General features: G+C 39.0%; 1 protein-coding gene and 1 non-coding gene across 6 annotated transcripts; both read left to right on the plus strand.

Annotated features, from left to right (window-relative positions):
* The first annotated feature begins 2,737 nt into the window (after positions 1 to 2,737).
* On the plus strand, positions 2,738 to 2,827 carry TRNAY-GUA (transfer RNA tyrosine (anticodon GUA)). Its single transcript is given in 2 exon segments — positions 2,738 to 2,774; positions 2,792 to 2,827. It is a non-coding gene; the product is annotated as a tRNA-Tyr (tRNA).
* Positions 2,828 to 3,225: 398 nt separating this feature from the next.
* On the plus strand, positions 3,226 to 27,825 carry MYBL1 (MYB proto-oncogene like 1). 5 transcript variants are annotated; one of them, XM_065831023.2, is made up of 16 exons: positions 3,228 to 3,695; positions 7,608 to 7,710; positions 7,843 to 7,914; positions 10,778 to 10,870; positions 11,913 to 12,133; positions 13,915 to 14,098; positions 14,325 to 14,399; positions 15,903 to 16,007; positions 17,239 to 17,472; positions 17,788 to 18,156; positions 18,651 to 18,793; positions 19,203 to 19,317; positions 20,936 to 21,052; positions 21,139 to 21,243; positions 23,202 to 23,381; positions 25,178 to 27,825. In XM_065831023.2, the coding sequence occupies exons 1-16, from the start codon at positions 3,676 to 3,678 to the stop codon at positions 25,304 to 25,306; spliced, it is 2,265 nt and encodes a 754-aa protein (XP_065687095.1). In that variant the 5' UTR covers positions 3,228 to 3,675; the 3' UTR covers positions 25,307 to 27,825. The 5 variants fall into 5 exon arrangements, with proteins under 5 accessions (XP_071660168.1, XP_065687095.1, XP_071660166.1 ...); XM_071804065.1 differs by having other exon boundaries at positions 15,906 to 16,007; XM_071804067.1 differs by lacking the exon at positions 10,778 to 10,870 and having other exon boundaries at positions 3,226 to 3,695.

The following is a 27,825-nucleotide window of genomic DNA, read 5'->3' on the forward strand; positions in this document are numbered from 1 at the left end:
CTTAACTTCATGTCAGTGGTGTTAAGCCATGTGCCTTTCGTGGAGTATGCTTGTACTGGTTAGTTGTCCAGATAAATGTTGAACTGGCTGTCTGAATTCACAATGAGATTCTGATGAGCACATCAGCAAAGAATTACAAACTTCTGCACATGACATCAGAGTTTTTCCATCATTTCAGCTCTGTGACAATATGAAATGGGATCATGACATGACTGGTGCTTTTTTATTCGTTAAAGGCTTTGCCAGGAAATAGATGGAACTCCCACAGAATTGGAGCAGTAACAAATAATTCTGGTAATACACATATAGACTTAACGTATGGCCTAATAGTGTGGTACCTCTATGTCATTGCAGCTGGGTGAAATTTTTTGAAGTATCAGCATTGCATAAAAGAGGACCTGTTTCCATGCAGGAACAGTTGCTCATCTGCTGTTGATCAGGGGCATAATGAATGCCTCATAGGGTTTTTGGTTTTTTTTTCTTCCCTCGCCACCCTCCCCCCCCCCGCCCCGGAGATCAGCAGAAAGCTTAGCAAGGAGGAATAAATAACAGGGCAAATTACAGGATCATTGCTGTCTCTTCCAGGGCACTTGGCCCATCAGGTCATCTGAGTAAGGGTGTGAGTGTCCCATCTTTGGAACTGGGATGTCCAGTGCTGCTGGAACTTGGGGAACATCACAAAAACCAGGCAGGATCCAAATGACAATAGGTGGTTCTAGTGATGTTTGGTTTTTATTTTTTTTAGGAGGGCCAACAAAGCAGCTCTAAGGCAATGGGGAAGTGGCAGAGTGCCACTGGAAGTATGCCCCCGTCACACAACATCCGTGAGCTCGGAGTGATGGTGACACTGGCCTCATCCTGCCACCCTGAACCTGCAGCACTGTCTTCAGGTCTAGGCTGGAACTGAGCTCTCTTTTGTCACAGGGGAGTCTTGAGGAGGACAAGCAAATGTGGAAAACAGGTCTCCCATGGTGGGACTCACATTGCAGGCTGCTGAGTGTCCTACCAGAGCTTTGTTGAAACTGAGCCTGCTGGCTCATGGGACGTGACAGCCCAGATGGGACATGGTGGGATGGGATGGTCCCTAAAAATGGTGGCATTTGGGGGATATGTTCTGTATCCCACTGCAGAAATAAACTGCAGGTTTGTGCTTTCTGTCTTAGGGATGCTCTTAAATGGAAGAAATATCTTGTTGTAAGGTCTCTGAAAACAAGAGTAGCTAGACCTCTGGCTTAGTTTTGTGAAGATGCTAGAATCTGAGAAAAGGTGGAGCGAGAATGCACCTCCAGCCTCTTTTTGTCATGTAGGGGCACAAGAAACTTGGAACATTAGACCTTGTCACACGGGACAATAATACATACAGAATTAAAAAAAAAGGAAAGTGAGTCGCATATGTGCTTACTGATGTATTCCAAGGAGAATGTTTACTGGATCTCATAACAAAGTGCATCTTTGGTGTTGTGAGTTTTTTGTTTCTTTCTTTGTTTTTTAACAATGGGACTATCAGTGCTTATTAATTTAGTAGTTTGACTCAGCTAATGCTTTCAGGATCTTTTTTCTACAAATTAAGGACACATATGTTACTATAGAACTATAGAAGGTACTTATTTAAACAACAAAATTTTTATTCCAGACTCCTTTCACTTTGAATTAAATATAAATGAATGCTAAAAGATGACATTTCATGCCATGTGAGGCTGACAACACAAATCCTGTCTCAGGGTGGTTTTTATTTCACGTACTTTCTGATTACAGCTTTTGTAGTTCAAAGACTCCTGTCAGAGCTTTGATGTGGGGAAACCTGCTGTGTTGTCATCGCTGGGTTCACTAAAAGCGAATCACAGTGAATGCAGGTTGGTGCTGAACACCTGTTAGTAAGCAAAGACTTCTTGTTAAGAAACAAATGAAAACCCCGAGGAATTAGAATTTTTTTTTTTTTCCTGTGGAAGATACAACAATGGGAATTCTCCCTTGTAATAACAGGTTTGTAATGCAGGTAAACTGGGATTTTGTGTCTTTTTTCTCCTCTTATGCCAGGGCCTGACGTCCCTGTGTGCCTACGCAGAGGGCGCTGCGAGCCAAGCCTGCTCCCTCGCAGGCTGTACACCTATGAACATACGTATGTGCGTGTATGTATGTGCAAACTCCATACGTACAAGTCTTCAATTGTAGAAATAACTTCTGGCTTAAGACTTTCGTCTAGGACAGGGGCGTCAAATTTTAGGATCCTAAAATTACATTCGACCCTTTGAAGGCTGATGGGGCCCCCGTTGAAAATGAGTTTGACGCCCCTGTCCTAGAAGCTCTGCAGAGCTCATGTGTTTGTGAGAGCAGCCACACGAGGATGGGGTGCCGTGTTTGGGGTGCTTTTTTAAAAAAAGTAACACTGTAGCGGCCAGAACGAGTGCCCCACGGCGGGCTGGTGGGGTGCGATGAGGCCGACGCTTCTGGAGCATCACAGGGGATGGGTGTTTTGGAGCCGGGAAGGAGGGCAAGACAGCGGCGTGAGGGGCTGCGGGCACCGTCCCCTTCACTGCGCTACCGACCCGCCGGTAGAAGGGAGGAGGCGCAGAGCGCGGGAACCCTCATCTGGGCCCTCGCCCTGTCACCCCTCAGCTGCCTGCGGTTTCAGAGCGGGTCTTTACGACCGGGCTCTTTTCGGGGAAAGGAACACCAGCTGAAGGCACCGTGTGGGAGAGAAGGCTGTGTGCCGCGAGATGGCTGTTGTGCGCAGCTCCCTTCGATAGCTCAGCTGGTAGAGCGGAGGACTGTAGAGGCACGACCCGCGGGAATCCTTAGGTCGCTGGTTCGATTCCGGCTCGAAGGAGACGCTCAGTTTTGCCGCGCGGCCGCCGGTTTTTTTCTCGTCGGGAGCCCCGCCCCCGTTGCCGCTGGCGCTGGTGGCGCGCGGGTGCTCGCGCCGGGGCGTTACGGGGCGGGGGGGCGGCAGAGAGCCGGGCACCCCCCTCCCGCCGGCCGGGAAACTCGCTCCCCCGTCATGCCTCGCCCCTCCGCCCCTCCCCCTGCCTGCCCGCGGCTGGCGCGAGGCCCCGCCCCCCGCCCGGGTCGCGTGCGGCGGCGGCGGCCAATGGGGCGGCAGTCCGCCTGCGCAGATTCAAACGGTGGCTCTGGAAGGAGGCTGGGCGCGAGATTCGGCGGTACCGACTGAGCCCGCGAGCGCGGCGGTGGCGGCGCAGCCGGGGCGGCGGTGGCCGGGCCGGCAACCGGGGCAGCCGGGCGGGGCAGCGCAGCGCAGGGCCGGGCAGGGCAGGGCAGGGCAGCGCGGCAGCACAGCTGCCCAGGGTGGGAAGGCGCCGCCGGAGTCCGCAGCAGCTCTGACAGGAGGGGGGAGGCACAGCTGGGCGAGAAAGGGGCCGCTGCGCGCTCCGTCCTGCGGACAGGGGCCAGGCCGAGCCATGCCTGACGCGCCGGGGGCCGGGCCGGGCCGCGGCTGAGGGTGGCCGCCGGGGCGCTGTGGGGACCGCGAACCTCCCCGGGGAGGAGGGGGCCGTCAAAGGAGCTCTGTCCGCCTCAAGCCTTCCCGAGCCGCCAGTGCCCCTGTCCGCCCCCCGCCCGCCCTGCCACGCCGCCCGACTGTGAGAGAAGGAGCCCGGCCGAGGGCTCCGCGCTGCGCCTCGCTGCCGTGGCGGTTCCCCCTTATGGTGCGCCCTGAGGATGGCGAAGAGACTGCGCAGGTGAGTGTGGCCGCGGGCCTGCACCGGGATCTCCGCGCGTTCTGCCCGCCGCCCCGTCCCGGGCAGCCGCTTGCTGCCTCCCACGCCGCCGTCCCGCGCCCAGGTTCTCCCCCGCGCCCCGGGATCCCTGCCAGGTGCCGCCGCCGGCCCGCCCCGCCCCGGCCCCGCCGCCACGCACCCCCCGCCGAGCTGTGCTGGCGCTGCCCTCGGCCTCGGGTGTCACTGCCCACCGCCCTCCCTCCCTCCCTCCGCCCTCTGATTCCTCCCTCGGCCGGCACCCGCACAGGTATCTGTCTTCCCTCCGGCTTGCGGGCTCCAGCGCTCCGGTATAAATCCCGCCTCTCACTTTGAGGCTGCTCTCACTTCTGTGCTTTTCCTCGGACAATCGTTGTTGTGGCTTATCTAGGCAACTCTCTGCTTTGCTTTTCTGTGGCCACTGAGCCTGTCAGTAATAAGTGCATTGCCTCCGCAGTAGCTTTTCCTGCTGGTTACTTTTCCTGTTGCTGGAGTAATGCTTCTTGCTTTTCTACTCCCGAGTGGCTTTGGCACAGCCTTGCTGTAAGGTTTTGGGCTGTTTTGTTAATGTTCAGCCTTGCTGATGCTTCCAGTATCTTAAATGCATCTACTTTCTCTGATTTGGCATGTTCTTTGATTGAGGATGCTGTAATCTGGCCTGAAATCTTCCTGAGAGCAAGTGTCTTCCTCAAGAGCTTCAACAGAAGCCTCATATGGTTTAGATACGTCTTTTGTTTTATTGATGTGAAAATGGGTGTGTCTTTACTTTGTATTCGTCTTGGAGAAGTGTTGCTGCTATGGTTATTTTTGTTCTAAATAGAAAATCAGTTTCTGGAAAGTGATGATGAAATGTAAAAGAAGGATTAGGATTGAGAAAGGAAAGGATGCTCAGTGAGTAATTTTGATGTGTGTTACCTATGACACCAGGGGTTTACTGTGACTACTTACTTTTTATGGAATTTGGGGTGGTTTCACAGTTACAGATATTAAAACTGCTTCTGGATTTTCCTCTGATATGGAAAGAGTTATATATATATTTTGTTTCGGCAAAGCTGCAACTAAAACAAGAAAGCAATGCTTTGGGGTTCTTATGTAGGAAGGAAAAATTAGCTGAGGGTCTTTGCTTGCAGAGGCTGACTGCTGGAGCTGTCTATACTTACCTATCTGCAAGAATCAGCTCAGAGAGAATGTTTCTTGTTGCTCCGAAGCGGCACTTTGTAATTGAAGATACTTTCATCTGTGGTATTGCAAACAGTAATTTCATCTTTGCAAAGCTTTAGCTTGTATTATATCTCATGGCTAAGGAGTGCTTTGATGTTGTAATTGAAAATATAATAGGTTGTAGATAGCAGGGGAACATTTACTTAGAGATCAGTTGCCCTAGATGGATGCTGTGTCAATGTGTGGCGATGATATCTCCAAAACGAAATCATTATAGTTATGAGTTTACTTAAAGGTGATTTCAGGATTGTTAATCTAGTTGCGAAATAAGGAGAAAGTATGGTTGTTTTGCACCAAGTAGGATTAAACTTAATTTCATTAAACTGCTCTTTTTTTTTTTTTTTTTTGTTTTGCATTTGGAAGCCTAATTTTTTCCTTTAATGATTCTGTACTCAGAATTACAAAGACAGCTATCACAGAAGTAATGAAATACTGCCTTTATTGTTCCAGATTTCTTATTTGATGAAATTTGGTGGCTGCTTTCCACTTCTGTGCAGTATTTTAGCATGGTTTCCTAACTGTAGAAGAATTGACAAATGAACTATAACAACCCAATGTGTTTGAAAATATTTTCTTTTTAATAAAAAACTTAAGTTAGTAGTCCCAGCCACTCACGTATATTTAATTTATAGTCTGCTGGTGTACTATTCTACACAAGACCAAAGACTGGACAGTTATTCATGTGGAGTCAAGTGCAAGAGAGCTTGGTGCCTGCTAGGCTGGCCTGTGTGCCTGTGAAATGCATGGAGGCGGCTGGTGGCTGTGCTGGTTTGGCCATGGGTCACATGTGCCACTGGAGAGCTCTGGGTGCAGGGTTCTTAACCAGCACTGCTGGCCAGGACCGATGTTGTCTAGTACCTGTGCTCTCATCAGCATCACTGCTGTGTACATGGAGCCCTTCCTCTCTTTTAAAATCCCCACTACTCTTCATGTAGCTGAAGACTCTGTTCTCGAACTAGTGTGCTGTGCAGTGGGTGAGTAGGGAGCCTGCGCTAACAAACAGCTTAATCACAGGACTAAATTGTATGGCTTGTTTGGTATGAAGTAGAGTTATAATATCAAGATATATTCCTTATAATACCAAGATATACTCCTGAAATTTGCCGAGAACCTGTGTATAAGAGACCAAAAAAAAAAAAAAAAAAAAAGGAGGTAGGAGCAGAAGAGAGAACTCTTGGTTAACTGTGAGTTTAAGTCCTGTTTTCTGAAGTCCTAAGCCACTTAATGCAAAACTCTTACAATCATTGTGTTTGCAGCTTATTTTTTTTGTAAGTACTGTGAAGAACTTGCTGTTGACCTTTAGACAAGCTTACTGCTTTGTATTTCACTGGCTCCAAAAAGTTTTAGTATGTTAATCTGTTACTATTTCTACTGCATCATGAAGTGGGGCAAATCCAGATGTGCTGTAGGATGTAAAAGCAATGTGAAATACACTGGGTCTGCAAGAGCTGGGTACATACTGTCTTGCAGTAATGGTTTCAGTGAAGTAGTGCTCTTCTTGTATGACCATGTATTTGTGTTAGCCACAGAGGATATACTTCATGGGAAATAACAAATGTACATACATGGTTGATCAGCATGCTGTGTGGGTAATTTGCATGTTCTGGAAAATAATGTAGAGATCTGACATCTGATTGGTTCTGAGGACATCAGCACAGGTTCATTCCATTACTGGGAAAGGATGTTTTTTACCTTTGGTTGAAAAAAGGAAGTAATTTTCAAGGCTAAACAGAACTAATACATAGTTTTGAATGTGAATTTATGATATTTATATTCTGCTTTATACTGATAATGGAGAAAAATAAAGACTGCAGTGTGAAACTGCTTTTAATTAAAGGTGTGTATTTGGATGGGAGTCTTTTCTTTGTGTCTCTGCTATCACTAATGCAGAGGAACTGCTCATCTTGTTGTTGGGCCTAGGTTTCCTTGTGTTTGAATTTATGCTGTCAACCATGAGTCACTGACATACAAGTTGAAGTGATATTTCCATGAAACATTTCCCCGTGGTGCTGGTTTGTAAGGCGGTTTGTCAAGGCCGTGCAGTCCAATTTTCCCCAGTAGATGGAGTGTGATCTACACGGAGTCACAGAGGTTACCTGTCTTCCCGCCCCTCTAACTCTTAACTTAGTTGAGACCCAACACTGATCTGCTAGTCATTTCTTGCTGGAATAAGTCTGTTTTTGAAGATTTGTGTCTTATTCCTGTAACATTTAGGCGATGCTTTTATTCAAGGCAGGAGCTCTGTGAAGTTCTCAAGTTGGCACTAAATTATTTGGCACACTCGTATTTGTTGTTTGAGTTATAGAGGTGGAACGTGAACGTATTTTTCAGACTAGAAAACCACTTTATCTCACAAGCTCATCTATGTACAATAAAGATTCATAAATTTGTTACAAAACCATGATCTTAAACAATAGCTATTGCTTCAAATTAAGTCTTGATTTGGGATGAATTATCTGTCTATGTCCCAGTACATGGCCTTGAAATTAAAATTAATTCTGTTCCTTTGACATGGTGAGTATAGGCCACTGCTGGAGGCAGATCTTATGTTCATGCAAATTCCATATATAATTTTAGAACAATATGTACAGATTGGATAAAAGCTACAAATAGTTAGAAAAAAAGTTATTCAGAGTTGTTTTAAACTCTTTTTCACTCTTCTGTTGGACTCTGCAGTGAGGAAGATGATGACCTTCAATATGTGGATCATGACTATGAAGTACCACAGCAAAAAGGTTTGAAGAAGATATGTAACAGGGTGAAATGGACACGTGATGAGGTAATACTTTTTTTTTTGTTTGTTTGCTTTAGTTTCATTCCTATATGATATTGGTAGCACATGAAATATGGTATTATTTAGTATCGTATTGGGATAGTGTGTAACATTTATTGGCTGGCTATGTCTTAACAGGATGAAAGGCTAAAGAAGCTGGTGGAACAAAATGGTACAGATGATTGGGCTTTCATTGCTAGTCATCTACAAGTAAGTTGAATCTCCGTTTCAGTTAAGTTCCTTTTTAATATTCATTACTTTTGTCATGTCTAGTTTAGAAATGAGGTAAAACAGAAATTGGAAACGTGTAATAGTAAAAAATGTTTTGAAAGATGCTTGTAAATTGGACTTGAGATGTAGGTTAGACCTTGGAGAATCTTATCACCTTAGGCTGAGGCTCACGTGATGGTCTGAAATGACCAAAAATAATCAATGCCTTCTGTCCACATTTGCTATTTGTTTTCATTCTGGAATGTATTCCTGCTTTCTATTAATTGTGCCACTTGTGGTGGTTACATCTGCAGTTCATGGGTTGCTTTTGAAGCAGTTAGGAGAGGTGTTCATTGGGCTTTTTGTTGTTGTTGTTTTAAGTTGTTCTGTTTGTTTGGTTTTTTTTACAGTCATATCTACTTCGCTAAAATATGTAATTTTTTCCGCTCTTCTGTTGCAACAAATAGAACCTTAGCAAGTTTCTAAGAAAGTTTCCTACTGACAATTAAAGTTTCTTGTTCTATTCCAGTGATCAGGTGGAATGAACAAAGGAGCTGTTGGTTCAGACATTAAATGACTCCTCAGCTGTATGAGCTGCACTGGTAGAAAATACCTACAACTAGAGTTGATGATGTTTGTTTCTTTTCTGATTAAATGCTTTAAAATGCCTACTATAAAAATATGGCTAAGGTCTAAGGCTGAACTCACTACCTAGAAGTGGAATTGAATACTCAAATGTTAAAAACAACAAAAAAATTACACTCCCCTTCCCCCACCTTAGTGGTTCTCATAATATTGGGTGGGATGATACGGTTGTCTGAAATACCTGTGTAACTAGGTAAAAATAGACTTGGATTCTGAATGCTCAACAACTGTAGCTTTTCATTGTTCTTACCATATTTGTGCAACTGTGGTGCTTCTGATTTTTTTACAGGTGGCAAAGTATAAATATCAGGGAACGATCTCAAAGCTTTGAAATTTAAGGACTGCATAAGCAAATCATTATTCCTTACATGTGCATTATACTCTTCCAAAAGTCGGTGAATGGCAGAGGAGTAAGAGATAATATAAAAAAGCTTTAGTATAAAACTGTTTAAAAATGCAATGCTTGGTGATACTGATCTGCAGGTGTGGTATGGAGTTGCATTTAACAAACCTGGCAGTTTAATAAAAACATTCTCCAGCTGAAAACAAATGCTTCTGGAGACAGAAAGCTATTTTTCAGCTAGGCCCAAGTGAGGCTGAAAAGTGGCTCCCCAGCTATCATGGGAAACATGCATGGGGGATCGGGCTGCCCATTGTGGGATCATTGGTGTCAGAAGGAACCTCTTGAGATCAGCTAGTCTGAGTGCCCTGTTCAAGTAAGGGCAGCTGGAACAGGCTGCTCAGGACAGCATCCAGTTTGGTTTTGAGTATCTCTATTGATGGAGACTGCACAGCCTCTTTGGGCGACCTATTGCAGTGTTCAAATTACAAAGCCAAATATTAGAGGCTGTTGTAATTAGCACTTACCCTGTTGCTGATTGTCTTTTGGTAGGAAAATCAAGCATATCTTGAGTAGCTAACATATAAAGACACTCAAACTGCCATGTTTTCAGAACCCCATTTCACTATTGGGCTGGGCACAATAAAACCCTCCCTCTATTCTGCCCAAAAAAAGTGAAGATGGCTTAAAAGTAACTCTGGAGAGGGAACACAGCTTCTATTCTCTTTCAATTTATTGTGGCTAAGGCTATCTGAAATTATTTTACTGTTCCTATCATTTGTTTTGTTCTTCTATGCCAAATATGCCATGACTTGAGAAATGTCTGGAAGGTAAAAGCACTAAAAGGCCACAATTTAAAAATTTCATAGAAAATGGCAACAGCTGTCCTGTATCGAGTCTGTATTTTACAGCTTATCTCCTCCAGGAAATGATGATTTGTAACAAACTCTAGAGTGCTTTTAATTATACAGTGTCTACTTGTGATTAACTTGGAGGTACTGTGATCAACGTAATTTTAGATGTTGGGTGTGTTTTCTGGTCATGCAGACTTTTTCTTGTTCAACTTCATCTGAATGCAGTAACACCATTACTTGCTAGACAAACCCAGCAAAACCTTGAAATCAGTACTTGCTATCTAGCAGCTTGCACTGAAGAAAGTAAATCATTGTGTCCCAGTGTTATAAAAGGTATACTAGTATGCGATGCTGTGACAGGCTCTTCTCTGTGTATTTCTGAGGACTGAACCAACTACCCCGAGAGTCCCAAACTTTCCTACAGACAGTTTTTAGGAGGCAAAGTGAAAGCTTACTTCTCCTTCATAACTGGGAACAGTATTTCCTTAGTGAAGCTTCAGAAAAGCACCATCTGTCCTGATCAGAAAAAGCATTGTTGTTTAATTAGTGTGTGTTAGCTAAACTTGATATAAATATGTTTTCCTTAATACTCTAGTAAAGAGCTGCAATTATATTCGAGACTTCAAAAAAAGCTTATTATTTTATTTGAAAGAAAAAATAAATTTCTTTCCTTATATAGGTTATTGATAATGTCAAAAGCATGTCAATGCTATAAAGTTCAAAGAAAGTATGAAGTAATGAGGACAAAAATAATTCTAAGTTTTTCTCTAAAGAAGAGTAAATTCTGAATTTGATTATCAAGTAAGAACATTGACATCAATAAGAACTATCTGTGAGGCTGTTTTTTCTGGAGTTTTTGTAAGCAAATGGAAGAAGAAATGATAAGGGAGAATTTAACTGTTAGAACAAAGGTCTGAATAAGTATTTTAATTTGAAATAAGCTAAGAATTCTAGCTAGTTAATATCTACAGTTTTTTGTGTTCAAGAGTTTAACACCTATACTGGTCTTCTAAAACTATTTCAGAATCGTTCAGATTTTCAGTGCCAGCATCGATGGCAGAAGGTACTAAACCCAGAACTCATTAAAGGTCCCTGGACTAAAGAAGAAGATCAGAGGGTAATAAAAACTAATTGATACCATGCTGTTTTACTGTAATAAAACTGGCATATGAATGCTAAGAATGTGTACTTTTTCTTAGGTTTCATCCCCACAAAGGTGATGTCTGGTGCATCTTCTGACATAGATGATTTCTCACACAGCATAATGTAATGTAGAAAAAAAAATGCAGCTGGGTTTATGTAAATGCAATGTCTGATCTGCTCAAGCGTTTCATTTCCCTTTGCACAGATTGCTAACTGAACTACTCTAGCTTATCATGTAGAGGAGATCTCTTTACAGCACTAAAGATCAAAGGCCTCATTTGCGTCTTTTGTTCCTCAAACCCATTAGACTTAAAGAGGTCGTGAATAAGGGAAATGATTTCATACTCTACTGTTAAAGAAGCTAGCAATGGTGTTTTAGACTTCTTTTTCCCTGACTGTTAATCCACACTGCAGCTTTTTGCCTGCAAAACCTGGACTGCCCTGTAGGGAGGTGCATGTATAGCTCTCACATATGTTATTTCAGATCAACTGCTTATTCCCACTGTTTAAAACTGTTTAAGATGTCTAAAACTAATATTTCTCAATTTGTGAATATGGTCTTCCTAATCAATTATTTTACAGTTCTCATCAGTCTTTTAAGAAAAACCTTCTAATGTATAAAAACATGTAGAAATGGGATGAAGATTGGGAGTAGAATTGTGGTTTTTTCTCATATGTATGTTGTTGAAGAATGTCAAACCAAGCATCTTTACCAGCTTCTTTTTTGGTCTTTCCTAATGTCAGCTTATGCAATGGGTGACCAAAAGGAAAGTTGCAAATTAATGTTTTCATTGGTATATACTTATATTCTAAACACTGTGAATCTGGAGTTAATAAGCAATGTTTTGATTTCTTGTTTTTAAAAGTCCAAGTCACTGTCTGATTCCGTAGGTCTAGTATCTTATCAACTTGACTATTATAATACTGTCCTAAAATGTGAGTTTATCAGTGTTCTCGGTCTTTGATTAGGAAAAATTAGGTTTTGGAATTATAATGTGCTTTCATCTGTGTTCCAGGTAATTGAATTAGTTCAGAAGTATGGTCCAAAGCGCTGGTCTCTAATTGCAAAACACCTGAAAGGAAGAATAGGCAAGCAATGCAGAGAGAGGTGGCATAACCATCTCAATCCTGAGGTAAAAAAGTCTTCATGGACAGAAGAAGAGGACAGAATAATCTATGAAGCTCACAAGCGTTTGGGAAACCGATGGGCTGAAATAGCCAAGCTTCTTCCTGGAAGGTGCTTTTCAACTCTATTTGTGTTAAATATTGGAATATTGAAAGTGCACAACTCTTTCCATTGTAATTTGTTAGTCAGAGAGCATCTGTTGAAACTTATGTCACATCTTTATCTTGATAGATACTGACATTTTGAAGATCTTTTGCCTTTGTTTATGTATTCTTAAAAAGCCATCAAACCAATAAAGACCTCTAATGCTCTGCAGGCTCCTTCAAAAATCTTCCTGTTACTTAGAAAAAACTGTAGTAGAGCAGAAGAGTAACTGCAAGTAATAGTGGAAGTATGCATTAACATCCTGTGACTTGATACCAAAGTGTCTTCATTAATATACAGTTGGTAGTGACTTTCTTTTTGGTTTTAGATCAGATTTTTTTTTTTTTTTAATATATTTTTTGTGGAACACTTCTTGTTAAACAGAACACTCGAGAAAGAGTCTTAGTAACCTTTGAAAGTCCAGGCTTAGGAGTCATACATTGCAGAGGTAGTTGGTTACCATGTAGTCTCTAAGTTAAAAATGAATTGTATGCATTGTTCTCGTTATCTTTGTTTCAAGTGTAAATGCCAACCTACATGCTTGTGGAAAACAAAATACTAGTGTATAAAGAGTTTAATGAAATAAATTTTTTACCTTGTACTCTTAATTGAAGTTCAATGTTAAACTGTCCCTCTCTGAATTCAATCTGTGTGTTCGGGAGGTGACTGTCTAGATATGCCCAAGGAATGTCAGACTTCTTAATGCTGGGAGAATGAGTCCTTAGACATGTGTGTTTAAAAAAACTTGATGTTTTGATTAAGTACACAATCCATGAATCACAGGAAAGCTTTTGTAGGAATGAGAAGGAAATGGGTTGCATCTTCATAGAATTTCAGAATGGAGAAGATGAGTTTGTAAGGACAGAGGCATTTCTAATTCACTAACTTATTTCTTGAAATAAATCCAAGATGTGACTGAGCTAAAGATTGTATCCTAGACTTAGAAGTTTTGTAAGGAGCCTGACACTAGTGGGATAAAAAAAGGGAATACTTCTTGGAGTTAAGCTTAAATGAAGAATGGGCCTTCAAGCAGTTTTTATTTCTATGTACCTCTCTCTAAAGCTAGTAATATTATTGCTAGTGTTTTAGACTGTAATACTCTTCTCTGTAATACTCTGCTCTTGCCTTAATGCTTGTCTACTGTTAAAAGTGATTTCAGCCTGCTTGTCAAATCGCAGGCGTTTTCTGTGCAAGGGGGGTGACAGTGGACACTGGTCTCCTGCCAGGCCTGCTTTCCCATACAAGATGAAAGGCACCAAGCGGTAGTGGGATAGTCTTCTACAAAGCTGCACATAACACTCAGAGCTGGGAATGCAGGCTGTCACTTGTATTGAAGAGATGTCTTCCAGTGGCAAACACTACCCACAGTGCCCTTAGGGTGCTTGTCTTAGCTTTATGTTCTGCAAATTTGTAGCAGGGGGTAAATAATGTAGTGACAGAGAACACATGGTTGTTACAAGTGTCCAAGAAAAAGGCTTCTCATACATGATAATAGCCAGAACCAAGGCTTTCTCTTTTGCCACTTTTAATTTCCTGCAGAGTTGAAGCTTAGTAGAAGGATGTTTTGAAAATAATAGCTTTCTAGCTGTTGTGCCAAAACCCCCCTGATGATAAAACTTTCTGTCCAAGATGCTGGAGCTTTTTGGATTTGCAGCTTTGGATGAAACTACTGTATAAACCCTCTAAATCATGCTCTATGTTAAGCTCTGAGATGTGGAATGAGTCACTGTTGTACATTTTCATTTTAGGACTGATAATTCGATTAAAAATCACTGGAATTCAACAATGCGAAGAAAGGTGGAACAGGAAGGGTATTTACAAGACAGTATAAAGTCTGAAAGAGATAGTTCATCCAAACTTCAGCCCCAACCTTGTCTGACTATGGAACACTTGCACACTCAGAATCAATTTTACATACCTGTTCAGACACATGTAAGTTCAAAATTTAGAATAACTAGTATTTACTAGTTTCAAATAATTTATTGGGTTTGGACTGAGAAACAAATCTGAAAGAATGAAGATCTCTTGAGTATTTTTGTGATTTTTATGGTAACTAAAAATTTGTAAACCATAATAAATAGTTTATGTATGATCAACTAGTGATCATTTTATAGCTTCATTTTCTTTAGGGTTTGTAAAATGATTTATGTCTTTTTAGATTCCAGCATACCAGTATGCCTCACCAGAAGGCAACTATTTAGAACATGTTTCAGCCTCTTCCAACTTAGTTCAGGTAAATTGTTAACCAGCATTGTAAATGAAGATAATGTACTGTGTATTATGCTGTAGAATGAAGAGTTTAAAAACCTGTAACTTTAAAATCTCTAAGTCTTTATCATTTGCCTAGATTAATGTAAGTGTTCCTCTGTAAGCAGGCTTGCTAGCTTAATGGGTCTAGGTAGAAGGAAAGGAGCTGTCTTCATACATCCCAGAAACAAAATGTTGTCCTTATTTCTGATGGAAGCATGGCTTAAAACATAGACTGCTAGTTAAATCTTTAGGTTAAAATTGTGACCTGTTAGTATTACCTAGCTTCTGAGAGATTTAAAGACAAGATTTTACTACTTTATATATGTAATAAATATAACCGTATCTGAAATACTCGGTTCAAATAACTTACTGTGACTGATACTTATGGGTGTGCTTTTTTTGTTCTCAAGAGGTTCTGTTTTTTTTCTGCCTGATAGACATCTGTCAATCAGTTGAAGATGCTTTTTTGGAACATTCTAAATGCTGAAGTATGGAGAAACTTTAAAACAAACAAACAAAAATGGATATGTTTATTTTCTTCTGCTCCTTTGGGCTCACTTAGAATATATCTGGAATTCCTCTTGTGTTGTGGACTGAATGTAGTTTTTGGTTTATAATATGACTTCCTGGAATAATTATTGTGAATTTGAAATTAGTAAAAAAATTATTTTGACACCTATTTTGTTTGTGCTAGATGTGCTAGAGGCATTCTGCAGAACTCTGTTCCTAAACTTAAGTTTCCCTGTGTGGGTCATCTGTTTGATGTTGCATTTTCTTCCCTGATCTCAGTATAAGAATACAAATCATAACAAAGCCTTGCATGGCCTTTGGCACTCAGGATTGCCCTGTACAGAAAAGTATAAGATACTTTCTCCTCCTCAAAGTCCTTCCTAAATTGAGGAGTATAACTAGTTTTGAAACTCATGGCATATGCCCTCATGTATATTTATAACAATAATAAAAAGTTTTAAGGAGGTTAAAACTCAACCAACCAAAGCCAGTAGTTAATTTTCTTTTCTGTTAGTAGTGGTAGAATTGCTTCTGTAGACACTTTGTCAGCAAATGCTGATCTGAAACACTTTTCTTGCACACTTAGTAGGGATAAATAACTCAAAATTCTAGAGAGCATGTGAAAACACAAACACATCTACCAAGGTGCCAACATGGTTGCTTTTATTAAAGACAGAACTGAGTGACTTTTGGTTAAAAAGTGCTATAGTGTACTGAGCAATTATGTGCCATACTAGAAACCTGGTAAAATATTAGCTTGTTTACCACTTTAACATTGGATCCATCTCCTGGTAATTGCTGGAGTTGTTTCACTTGTGGCCACTGTATTACAGAATAACATACAGCTTGAACAGCTCTGTTCCCACTTGGTGTGTATTTCTGTTCAAAATGTAGCTGTGTTATAATGTAGAATCTTTACTGTGGAGGGGTGGTAGAAGTGGAAAATAGTAATGTCTTCTTTCTTAATTTTTTTCAGCAGTCATTTATTGATGATGATCCTGATAAAGAGCAGAAAATAAAGGAACTTGAGTTGCTGCTGATGTCAGCAGAGAATGAAATCAGAAGAAAGCGAGTGTCTTCTGTAAGGACTGTAGATCTCTGTAAATATTTGGATATGCTTTACTGAGACTGATCCTCAGCAATTTAGAAGTGGATGTTTGGTTTTGTGTGGTGTTTTTTTTACTTGACCTTCTAAAATCAAACCTGTGGCTGTAAAACAAAATCTGCATATTAGAATTGAGGCAAATTATTTTTAGTGTCATTTCTTAAACTGCGAAAACAACAGAAATATGGCCTTCAATTTGGCAGTTCCTAAAACCTATCATTTTAATCCTCTTCAAGAAGTGGCACATTTGTTGATATCACCGCCATTCAGTTTTATAGATCAGCAATGCTGATCCTCTGTTCAACAGAGAAAGGTGAAAAATACATAGGTTTTGCCCTATTTGATTTCAAAACATCCTGTAGATTATATTTTTATGAAACTTCTTCGTGAGTGCTTGCAATACTTGATATCCTCATTTGGACATGACAAACAGTATATAAATTTACACTGTACAAAATCTATACGTATATAAGTGGAATGAAGAAAACTTGCAGATGACAGTCACTTTTTTTCTCATGAACAAAGGGCTGTGGACATCAGACAACTAACCAGACACCTAACCAACCAAACCATGTTGATCACTAATTTAGATTACAGGTGAACTTCCAGTTTTCTGTGATGGGGCTATGCGTGGCATGCTCTTGAAACAGTGCAACGCTCTGTTTATCTAGTGGAATCTGCTTTGCTTTTCAATTTGAAGTGGAAATTAAAATCTGTTTCTTGAGTACTAAACAGTGTACTAAAATGCGATAAGCATTTAGAAGTCAAGTAAATGATCAATGCAGAATCTGCATTAAAAAAAAATCAGTTCAGACTTTCTAGAAATAGCTTCTAGTCTTCAAATGTACCTGTGTTCTGTAGTGAAGATGACTCTGTAATATACTGATGTTCAGGAACACAGGAAACTTGCATCAGAGGTGGCATCCAATACAACTCAAAATTATCCAAGTTATAAGCATGTGTAAGATGTGAATGAGAGATAAGATAAACATTTTACACAATTTGAGAATTTTGAGTATGTTAATGTAAGGAGAAGACTAACTGCATTAATGCAAACAAATAATTAGTATTTGAAAAAGCAAAAATGAATAGTTATGCTTAGTCTTTCCACATGCTACTTATTTTTTTTTCTTCCCCATGGTCACATAATTGACTCTTTTCAACTTCTAGGTTGAATAAGATAAATATGTTTTTTCATACTTTATAGCAAGCTGGAAACTTACCTTGTTGGCCTGGAAGTTTTGTCACAGAAGATTGTGTGTCTAATGCACTAAATAGCCTTGGGGAACAAACGAGTGAGTTCTACAGCATGGATGAGACCCATGGCACATCTGTTCAGCAAAATTCACCACCTAAGTATTTGGCTGTGGAAGCAAATACAGTATTATCATCTCTACAAACCATTCCAGAATTTGCAGAGACACTAGAGCTTATTGAATCTGTAAGTCTATATTCTGAAAAAAAAGTATGTTTATTTAGGAACATAAATTTACGCCATATATGCAAAATACTATTTAAATCACCTTATTCTGTACTTGTCTGTAGTTTCACCCATATTGAGTGAGTTGTTTTATTGCCTGTTTTAAAATAATTGAGTTTTAAAATATTCAGTGTTTTAGGATTGCATGAAAGATATAGGGAGATTAATTCAATATATGGCTTCTGGAGGTAGAGAGCCGTTAGATTGGCTTGGATGTTGTGAAATAATCTTGGGTAAGCCGGCTAGTGTTTGAGTGTTTTGCATCTTGCCTCATAGGATCCTGTAGCATGGAGTGATGTCACCAGTTTTGAGCTTTCAGAGGCAGTTGCATCTCCTGTCAAGCCAGCTCCAGTAAAACTAATGCGGATTCAACACAACGAAGGGGCTGCTGAGTGCCCGTATAATGTCAGCGTTGTGCTCGATGGCCAAAAACACAGTAGCATCAGTGCCGAGGAAGAAGCAGTTTTTCCAACAACCTCAAACGTAACTAAATTCAGCACTCCACCGACTATCCTAAGAAAGAAAAAGAGATTGCGTGTCGGGCAATCACCAGTTAATGAACTGAATGATGGCTTGTGTAATGATGCCGTCAATGTTGCACTAAAGCATACCCCAGTGAAAACACTACCATTTTCTCCATCACAGGTGAGTTTAAATAGGGCTAAACTATGAAGACTGCAGTGGGTGGATTATAAATTATGAGTGCTTCCATCCCTAGTCATACATTGTAGTCTAAACAAATATGTCCAGAAGATTTTTAAAACATCTGCATAAGGGTAGATATATTAAAAAGAAATTGTTAAATAACCTATTTCTGCTGTTTTGGATACTAACTGGGAGGGAAGGGGGTTCATGCTTTCTCATGCAAATAATTGTTGATAGAGACCTATTGTCTCTGTGGTCTAATTAAGCAGTAGGGATTTTAAGGTAAACAGGTTTCAGCGATAAATATCACAAATGTATTGGTGTATAAGTCAAGAATAGATTACTGGTGTTTGTCAGTAAAGCCCTTCAGATATATACATATAACTTTTTTACTGCTCAGTACTGCGGAGAGTTTTTGTACTTTAAGGTTTCTTAGATTTGTTGGTTTTTGTGTTTTTGTGTGTGTGTGTTTTTTTTTTTTTCCTCATGCTTAGTTTTTCAACACTTGCTCTGGAAATGAACAATTTAACCTTGAAAATCCTGCATTTACTTCAACTCCAATCTGTGGGCAGAAAGTTCTTATTACAACTCCCCTACACAAGGAAATGACACCAAAAGATCAAAAGGAAAATGTGGGGTAGGATTATTGCATTAAATATCTGGTAGTGTTGCTTTAATAATAATAATTAAAAAATCCAAACATTGAAAAATTAGTCTACCTGTATGCATACCGTGAATGAGTTTTACTCTCCAGCATCTAAATACTTGTATGCAAACAAACTGACTTACTGTTTTTAACTTAAAAGAAAGTGACTTGTAGTCAGTTAAATTTTTTCCTCTTTAAAAATGCTGAACAAAATCCAGTTGAAGTTTAATATATTTGGGGTAATGCTGTGGTGATCTTAATACCTTCAGATTCATGGTGGCGATATCTGTTGTGTAAAATAAGGTATATTAAAATGTTTCTTAGATTCATTTTATTACATTACTGTTGATAGAGTAAAATATTAAAATGCACGTGTGAACAATTTTCTATTCTTGACTAGTTTTAGAACTCCCACAATTAGAAGATCTCTTTTGGGCTCAACACCAAGGACTCCAACTCCTTTTAAAAATGCTTTGGCTGCTCAGGAAAAAAAGTATGGTCCCCTCAAACTTACGGTATGTGATGACATTGTTTATTTTTTTCTTTGTTAAAGTCTAAATACCCTCTTGTTTTTGAGATATTCCATATAGTCCTAGAGAACAGCTGTAATGTGAATAAAAATATTTCAGATTTTGTATGTTAAACTAGAATCCTTCAGTGTAGTACAGAGGCATTGCCTTTTTTGAATGCTTTTCAGTACATATAACCATTTGATGCATAGTAATCTCAAACATGTTGGTTCTGCATTTGTGAGTTGTTTTAAATTTGTGTAGCCTTGCTAACACTGGACCTGTTAGGAGGTGGTAGCATCATTGTGTAAGATTTTAATATTTCAGCATTATGTTTTCTCAAAAGAAAAATTATAAGTCAGAGACTGAATGGGGCTGGATCCTCCAACTGGATAATCTAGTAAGAGCAAACTAGTGCAGACAAATGTGACAAACTGTTATTTTCAGCAGCTTTCACATTTGACTTGAAAAACTGCATTATTTGAGTCCTCTGGACTATGTAAGAATGGAGTTGTTTTCTGGTTTTGGTTCCTCTACACTGCTAGGACTGAAACTAGGTGTTTACCCCAGTATGGTAGTATTCCGAGAGTTTTTCTGATGCAAAGATTTGGAAGTGTTTTATCCTTCCTAGAGGTTTATTTGAATGAAATCTGCATTTTTTTTTTTCATCCTGAAAACCAAAATCTTAATATACCAATTCATGATTCGTGTGATTCTTCTGGCTGTCACAGGAGACTGTTTTGGGTTGACTATGGATTATGTTACTTGTTTGTTTGTTCCAAATGAATTTAATTTTTGCTCTCTTCCTAGCCTAGCTAAGGTATGTTAATGCGTAATAACTTTTGGAATTCAGTAGACATATGCTTTTCAAGTTCTGAACAAATTCCAGCCAATATATATTGACTACTTCTTTTCTGCAAACACAGAAGGTAGCTCAGACTTTGCCACAGGGCTTGGCACCATCTGTGTTACCCTATGGATTCACAGTCTCTCACTATGCAAATGGAGTGGTTTGGCATTCCTGTTTCTGTCCACTATTAACCTCCTGTTCAAAATCAAATTTTGAGGGCTTAGGGGAATTCTTCTCCTTTTGGTACACAAAGGAGCCATCTGTATGGCTTCTGTGAAATTCGGTACTGTACTTAAGACTATCAATGTCTTATTCAAAGACTTGTGTTAAGATTGATATAAATTCCTTTCCCAACAACGGTCATACTTTCATAGTACAGGTTTCTAGTATGTTTGTATGCATGTACATATACATGTATGTGTTTAGTACATATAAAGTATTTCTATCCCTTTTGCCACTGGATAATCATGGCTAATGAATACAAACGAGTAGGTTGCATGTCTTTTTCAATGCTACCTTGCATTTTTTGAGGCTCTGTGTGCATGTATATATTTTATCTGGCTAGAAATAATCTGGAGTAAGATGAGTTAAAAAAATCTCATAGCCTTGAAATGTTGATCTGTCGTTGTTAACTACAATATCTTAAATCCTTTTATCTGTTGCTATATTTTGCAAGATCTCTTTTCTGTCCTACATTAGCTGAAAGTAGAATATGGTAAAAACTAGCAACTAATAGACTTCCTGTATTTTCTCCTCTGATTTTAATTAACTCAGTCACAACCACTTGCCTTCTTGGAGGAGGACATTAGGGAAGTTTTGAAAGAGGAAACTGGAACAGATATATTTCTCAAGGAGGAAGATGACACTGTGTATAAAAGCTGCAAGCAGGAGGTAACATTACAATAATAATTTCAAATAGGAAATAACTGATTTTAAATAATATTTTACAATTTTTCTCTGCAAAATGTTCATTGCAGCACAGTGCTTCTAAAAAAGTCAGAAAATCACTGGTCCTAGATCCATGGGAAAAAGAAGAGGTTGGTGCCCAGCTCTTCACAGAAGATAATAGTTTAGATGTACAGGTAAGTATTAAACTACTTAAGAGCATCACTGGGAGCAATATTAATACAGAAGTGAGCATCTTTCACTCTATCAATGCAAATAAAGTGCTTGGATTGAGTCTAGATTGATAAATCTAGAAAGTGAAAACCATCCTCAGTTTAAAATTCTACTTTAAGTGCTTAAGCAATACTTGAACATCGGGCTTAAATTCATGCATGAATTCTTCCTTTCAGGCCTTCAGAGCAGGACTGGTAAAGTAATGTGGATGCTTTGCAGATTTGCTGTTATAGCAAAGCTGCTTCCATGCTGATTACCTGTAAACTTTAGCATATAATGGCACGCTGAAGCTCTCTATAATACACCAAGAAGATGGCATTTGCCCCAGTGTTTTGCATGTTTGGCAGTCTGGCAGATGCGTTTTGAAGATACCTAATTGCATATTGGAAAGCATGTTTTCCCTTTTCCTGCTTCACATAATAGGGAAATACTTTAAGAAATAGCAGGCACGTAGAAGATGAGTTTTGTGGCCTTCCTCGACCTGAAGGAATTTGAATACTTCTGCCTCAAAAACCAAGACATTGAGAGATCAGAGATGGGGCTGTTTTGGTCCCTCATTCCCAATATTTTTCCAGTTGAATGATTGTATAGGTTAATCTTTAGTCTTGTAGTTTTCAGGAAAACTTCATTCTAATCTGGTTCTTAAAATGATGTATCTATGTGTTTAATTCTGAAAGAGCAAATGTCTGTGACTCTTGATCAGGTATAAAGCTATATCCAAGACACAGGAGCCAAAGTCCTTAAAAAGAACAGGTGATTAAGTCATACCCCTTTCTGTTTAATGTAGCTGTTTTTCTAAATTCCCTTCAATGCCTCCTAGACTCCATGTCAAGCCTAACTCTCTGTCACCTCGTGGAATCTCCCCACTTCCCCAAGAACATCTCTGTCTCATGAGGAGCAGCATTGCTGCAGCCATTCAAAACAGACACAAAATAAAATGCCCAGTGTTCTCTTGGTAATGTCTTGTTATGACATGGTATATTGTGCCTCACTGATGTTCAGGTGATTAAACCAAAGCCAAGATACACTGTCCATGCTCTTGTGGTACACCGAAAGCAGCGGAGTGGGAAAAAAGTGCTTTTCTTCCATTTTAATGAGGGATGCTGGTGCAACAGGAACATTGCCTGTTGGCAAGAGACATAGTGATAGTGTCTGATTTAAAAATGAAAAATGTACCAATCCTTAAGTAGAAATTGTGTGTCCATGTGGTGGTAAATTAGGAATAAGGTCCAAGGTAGAATAAATATGTAAAGGCAGTTCAACACAATGTAATGGGGTGGTTTTGTAAGGAAGCAAGTACGTATGCTGCTGTTACTTATCTAATTTTGCTCTCTAAAATTGCTATGTACCTTTTTTCTACTTTGCTATAGTGAAGCTGGATTAATTTCGTTTTATTTCTATAAACATTATCAGCATATAAAACTCTTCCGGAGTCATCAATCCAGTGTTTATTTCGGTTCTTAAAGCAGTTCCTCCCCCGATACTGAAGTGATCTTAATTTTGTTACTCCTGTCTCCTTGTGCTTACTTTCACAAGGCTTGTACTATTATAGAAGCAAATTACAAGCCTTTTTCTTTAAAACTGTTCTGTAGTTGCCACTTTATCAAGTCTTGTTCTTAACAAATGTAATCAGCTGTGTCCTGGCTTTATATAAAAGAAACTTGCTTCTCAGTAATACCCACATCATGCAAACAGCTTCTTGTTTCACTGTGCTCAGTATTGATTATGAATCCCAGTATAGATAGACCAGGCTAGTTCTTCGTATACTGTTCATTACTTTTTCTTTTCAGATTCTTCTCTAGGGTTTTTTCTGCTACTATTTGCTTTGTTTGCATTTTTCTCTGATCACAGCAGTTGAAGACTTTTAAAAAATTAAATACTAATTATTATTCCTGTTCCCTATCCTCTTTTTTGTCAATAGTCAGAGAATGCATATACCACATCTTTATTAATGCTACCGTTGCTGGAAATACATGACAACAGATGCAACCTGACATCAGAAAACCAGGATACAAATCCAGCAAACAAATCAAATGCAGTAATTAAGAAGAAACTGAATACATGTGCTTCAAAAAATGTCAAAATGGAGAAGGCTCTTCAGGTCTGGATGCAAAGAATTCTGTTAGTTTTGTTAGCAGGTTAACAAATAATTTCTTTTTGGTTTCTGTCTTGTACTAATGTCTAGAATTGCTCAATTCTGTGATCTAGCTTCTGTCAGAGTGTCCATGATGCTTATTTCTTCTAAGTTGGTCATTTGTCCACCAAGTGTTTATTCATAGCTAAATTATTTAAATACAGCCCTGATGTTTCACTGAGTGGCCTCTAAGATTTAAATGTGGAGGAAAAACAAAACAAAACAAACAGGGTAGGGTAGACCTATGAAGCAGGTTTGGGTACCAAAATCTAGCAGTAAGAAAACTTGACTTGTTGCAAACTAAACCTCTATAGCAATTAAGTTTCTCAAATTTCGCTGGTACTTACTTCATAATAAGCCCAGTGGGATTCATTAAGCAGAGGTCATCCACAGGCTCTGGTAATTTTTCTTGTAACATGCCTGTTCTTCTACATCTGTATATTTTCCATACGGTTAAAACTGGAACCTAGTTTTCTTTCTGTGTGTCTTGACCACCAGGTTTAGGGAGAGATTCTCTTTGGCCTGACTTGGTACCTGTTCCAGTTTGCCCCGTAGGGACTTCAAGTATAAAGTTTTGGTGTCTTCTCAGAGCATCTACAGCTCTGCTTTAATTAAAAAAAAAAAAAAAAAAGGCAGAGCACCTGGAGCCTGATTTTCCATGTCCCACTTAATTGCTTTAATGATGATGTGTTTTGAAGTTCAGAGACAACAGTATTACTTTCTGATCCTTTCTTATGAGAAGAACAAACCTCATTTAATTGTAATATTCCAAAACAAGAATTAAGTGCTGTGAATTGGAACAAAGGTGAATGTATCAATCTGTCCCAGAACTATGCCCTTAAGAATACTTAAAAGGGGAGCTTAGTCATACAATACTCACAAATATTCTCATTGAACCATCTTTATCATTTGCTCTTTCCCCTGAGAAATTCCCTCTCAGTTTAGTGGCCTCTCTAACTGCAAATCCCTTCCATGAATCAACTCCTGCTAAATTTATAGAGAAACTCAAATGGCAAACTTCCTCTGTGCATCTCCATGTGGAAGTGATCCTTTGGATCTGTTTCTAGCTCCATGTGGGAGGGAGAGAATCTTGCATTCTTCATTATGCTACAATCTGCTAGTGTCAGGTCCAATTTAGAGCTGCTGCAAATCAACTGGAGTTTCAATAAATCATGTAAATGTGCAGGGTTTGCTTCATGGAAGAAGCAGGACTAGTGGCTTAATTATTCTTCCATTCATTTTTATTTCTAATTCCTTTGGCATTTGTAATATATTCCCAAAACATCTGACCGTTCTTCCACAGCTGCCACTTTGGTTCAGTGAAGTCCCTCACAATATTCTTTTTCAGCTGCCAAACCATTTTGCCTTTCTTGGTGTTTCCAGACAGCTGTCAATGATGTATTTTTCTGCTTCTTGAAGACAGCACGTTTAAATGGGAAGATATCCAAAGAGAAGATGACTTAATTAACTTTCCCTTTATGTATCAATTGTTGAACCAGTCTCTTTTTAAGAGTGTTTTTCACTTTGTGTGTTACAACTTAAAGCGTAACACAGACGCACTGCTGGGAAGCGGGATTAAAGGGTGGAGAGGGAGCTTTGTCACAGGTTTTAGGTATTGTATTGTAGAACTGAATCCTTCTCAGTAAATACAGTATTGCTAGACTTTGATAATTATTATTATTATTCTGAGAGGCTGGATGAGAATTGCTCAAATATTTTATTTAGTTAAAAGAACCTTTTGAACTGAATTTTGTTTTATGCAGTCAAATTGTGAATGGGAGGCAGTCGTTTACGGGAAAACAGAAGACCAGCTTATCATGACTGAGCAAGCAAGAAGATATCTGAGCACATACACAGCTACCAACAGCACTTCAAGGGCTCTGATACTGTGATGGTCACTGCAACTGACAACCATCTCCTTCCATTGAAGCTGACACAATGTTGAAGGCGATTCCAGCACAATACTTGTGAATTAAGTCTTTGAGACAGCCTGCCAAGGGAAACCTTAAAGCTACCTTAAAGCTTCCTTTCTTCTTTTGACTGACAATGAACAGACATGAAACTCTCAGATTCTCTGCAAAGGGATAGTACAGAGTTCTGCAATGAATTTCTTAAATATTAAAAAAGTAACACCCTAAAATATGATAAAGAATGGTAAAATACATTGCAGTACTGACAACATACAGTTTTTAGGTCTATTTTTCATATTTATTCTTTTGACTTGCATTGCTTTTTTTCTGTTAGTGCATTTTCAATATAGAGTAGGTTCATAGGTTGTTACTGGTTTCCAAATGAGCAACATACATGACTGAATGTGCTTTTGCTTATGTAGCATTTTTCTAGTATATAAAGAAACACAATGGAAAGGAGTACAAAGGAAGGATAGAAAGTTGCACTACTAATTCTTTGGTATGCTGCAAAACAATGAAATTAACTACAGTGTTAAATATATTTATTTGCAAATGGTACTAGAAGTAGGCAGAGGGGGGTGAATTAGATTTTAGTGTAAAGCATCAGTATTTTCTTCAGAAATCTCAAAATGAGATGATTGTTGAATGTATTGTACAGTATGTAGGAACAGGGAAAATTTTGTAAATTGGAAAGGAGTCTGTTTTTATAATTTATTTTCATTTTAAAGCTTAAATGTAGATATTTATATGTATGCAGGTTGTCTAGAAGCCAATGTTGTTTCCTGTTAAAACAGCTAAAATGAAAAAAGGACAAGTTTAAAGTATGGAGTAGCAGAAGAATTACAGTGGTGAAGCGTACCAATCTATACTGTGTGTTACATCTACATAGAGATTGCACTATAACCCTTAAATCATGTTGGTCTACAAAATAATTACAAGGTATACCTGTACTATACAGCAACTGTTCATGTACCTTGTTTAAATGTATTTAGAAAGGAATGGTGGGGTCCTGTATGTGACCCAGAAGTACTTTGTCCTGCATAGGAACTAAAAACTGATGCATTTTAAATATATATTTATATTTTATTAAAAAAAAAAAAAGAAACTTGGCACCTTGGATTTCAAACCAATTGTATCTGCACTTAAGTTTGACCATTATATACTTAAATATTTGAAGAGCACAGAGAACATTCTTTTATTTATGAAAAATCTTTGTCCTTATTTAAAGGTATACAGGTCACAACAGTTGCTTTAGTTGCCTATTTTAGGTATTTGCACTTATTTTATATCTTTTTTTTTTTTTTTTTTCTGAAGGAATGTTTTGGTTTGCTTGTGTTGTAGAGATTTTTATGTAGTTAATTTCGAGCAAGTTATAATGGTGTGCCATCAGCAAATACTGACAGGTAAATAGAATTGTACACTGTAGTTGTAGTTATTTATGATTCAGACACTCTTCCTCTCCACTCCCGGGTGTGCTGCTACAGATAGTGGCAGAATCGGCTTGCTGCTATGAGAGATGGAAAGAGCGAGCATCATATGCACTGTATGTAAAATTACAAAAATGAGGTCAGGTTCTCTAGTTAACTTTATGAGATCAACCAGTACTATGCAGGGTATGGAAAGCATTTCTATCACTTTAATATCAAAGATGGTAGAGAATAATTTATTAATGGAGAATTTTAACACATGGTGAGCGGCACAAGGAAGGTCATGGGTTATTCAACCTTTTTAAACATCTCAAAGCTTATACAATCTTTATTTTTAAGAGTTTTTGATATTTGATAATTTGCCTGGCTATGATAGTAATAGGCATAAACATTTTTAGCAGCTTTTAATTCCCATCAAAATTTTAAGGGGGGGAATCCTAGATAAGCCAAGGGGATCAGAAAATACCCATCATGCCAGGATTACTCCTCACCTGTGAAAACTGAGAGGAGGCAATTGGAATTCTTGGCAGTACTAGATTTAGGTGTGTGTTACCAGAATGGATTTAACAACAGCACTTAACACTGGGGACAGAATTTAATTCACTAAAAAAAATGAAATAAGACATTGACAGAGAATAAATATCTATAATCTGGATGATACATTTTGGTAGAAGTGGTATCACCAGAACTGCCTATACCAAGTTTAAGCATAGATTTGTGCTAAGTAGTATTAATTTGTTTTGGTATTGGTTGGATCGTTTAGTTAACTCCTACATTGTTGCTTTAGCTGAAAGGTTTTAATCTTTCATATGTCAGGCACCCTTGTTACTTTTTGAATGTTGTGTGCATTTGCATTTCTTTCAGTTTATAAGTAGATTGTACATGCAGCCACCAAACTTGCATGAAACCTAAACACATATTACTCCATATTTTTGTTTTAAGGTTTGACATAATGTGCAACAAATGCCTTGTTTATCTTAGTTTTTGTTGTACTACAAACTTTTCTTTTATGTAAGAGAATCTCACATACAATACAGACCATATTAATGTCAGAAATAAAGCATCTATGTACCA

This window comes from Patagioenas fasciata, chromosome 2 (assembly GCF_037038585.1).
Source record: "Patagioenas fasciata isolate bPatFas1 chromosome 2, bPatFas1.hap1, whole genome shotgun sequence".
NCBI lineage: Eukaryota > Metazoa > Chordata > Aves > Columbiformes > Columbidae > Patagioenas > Patagioenas fasciata.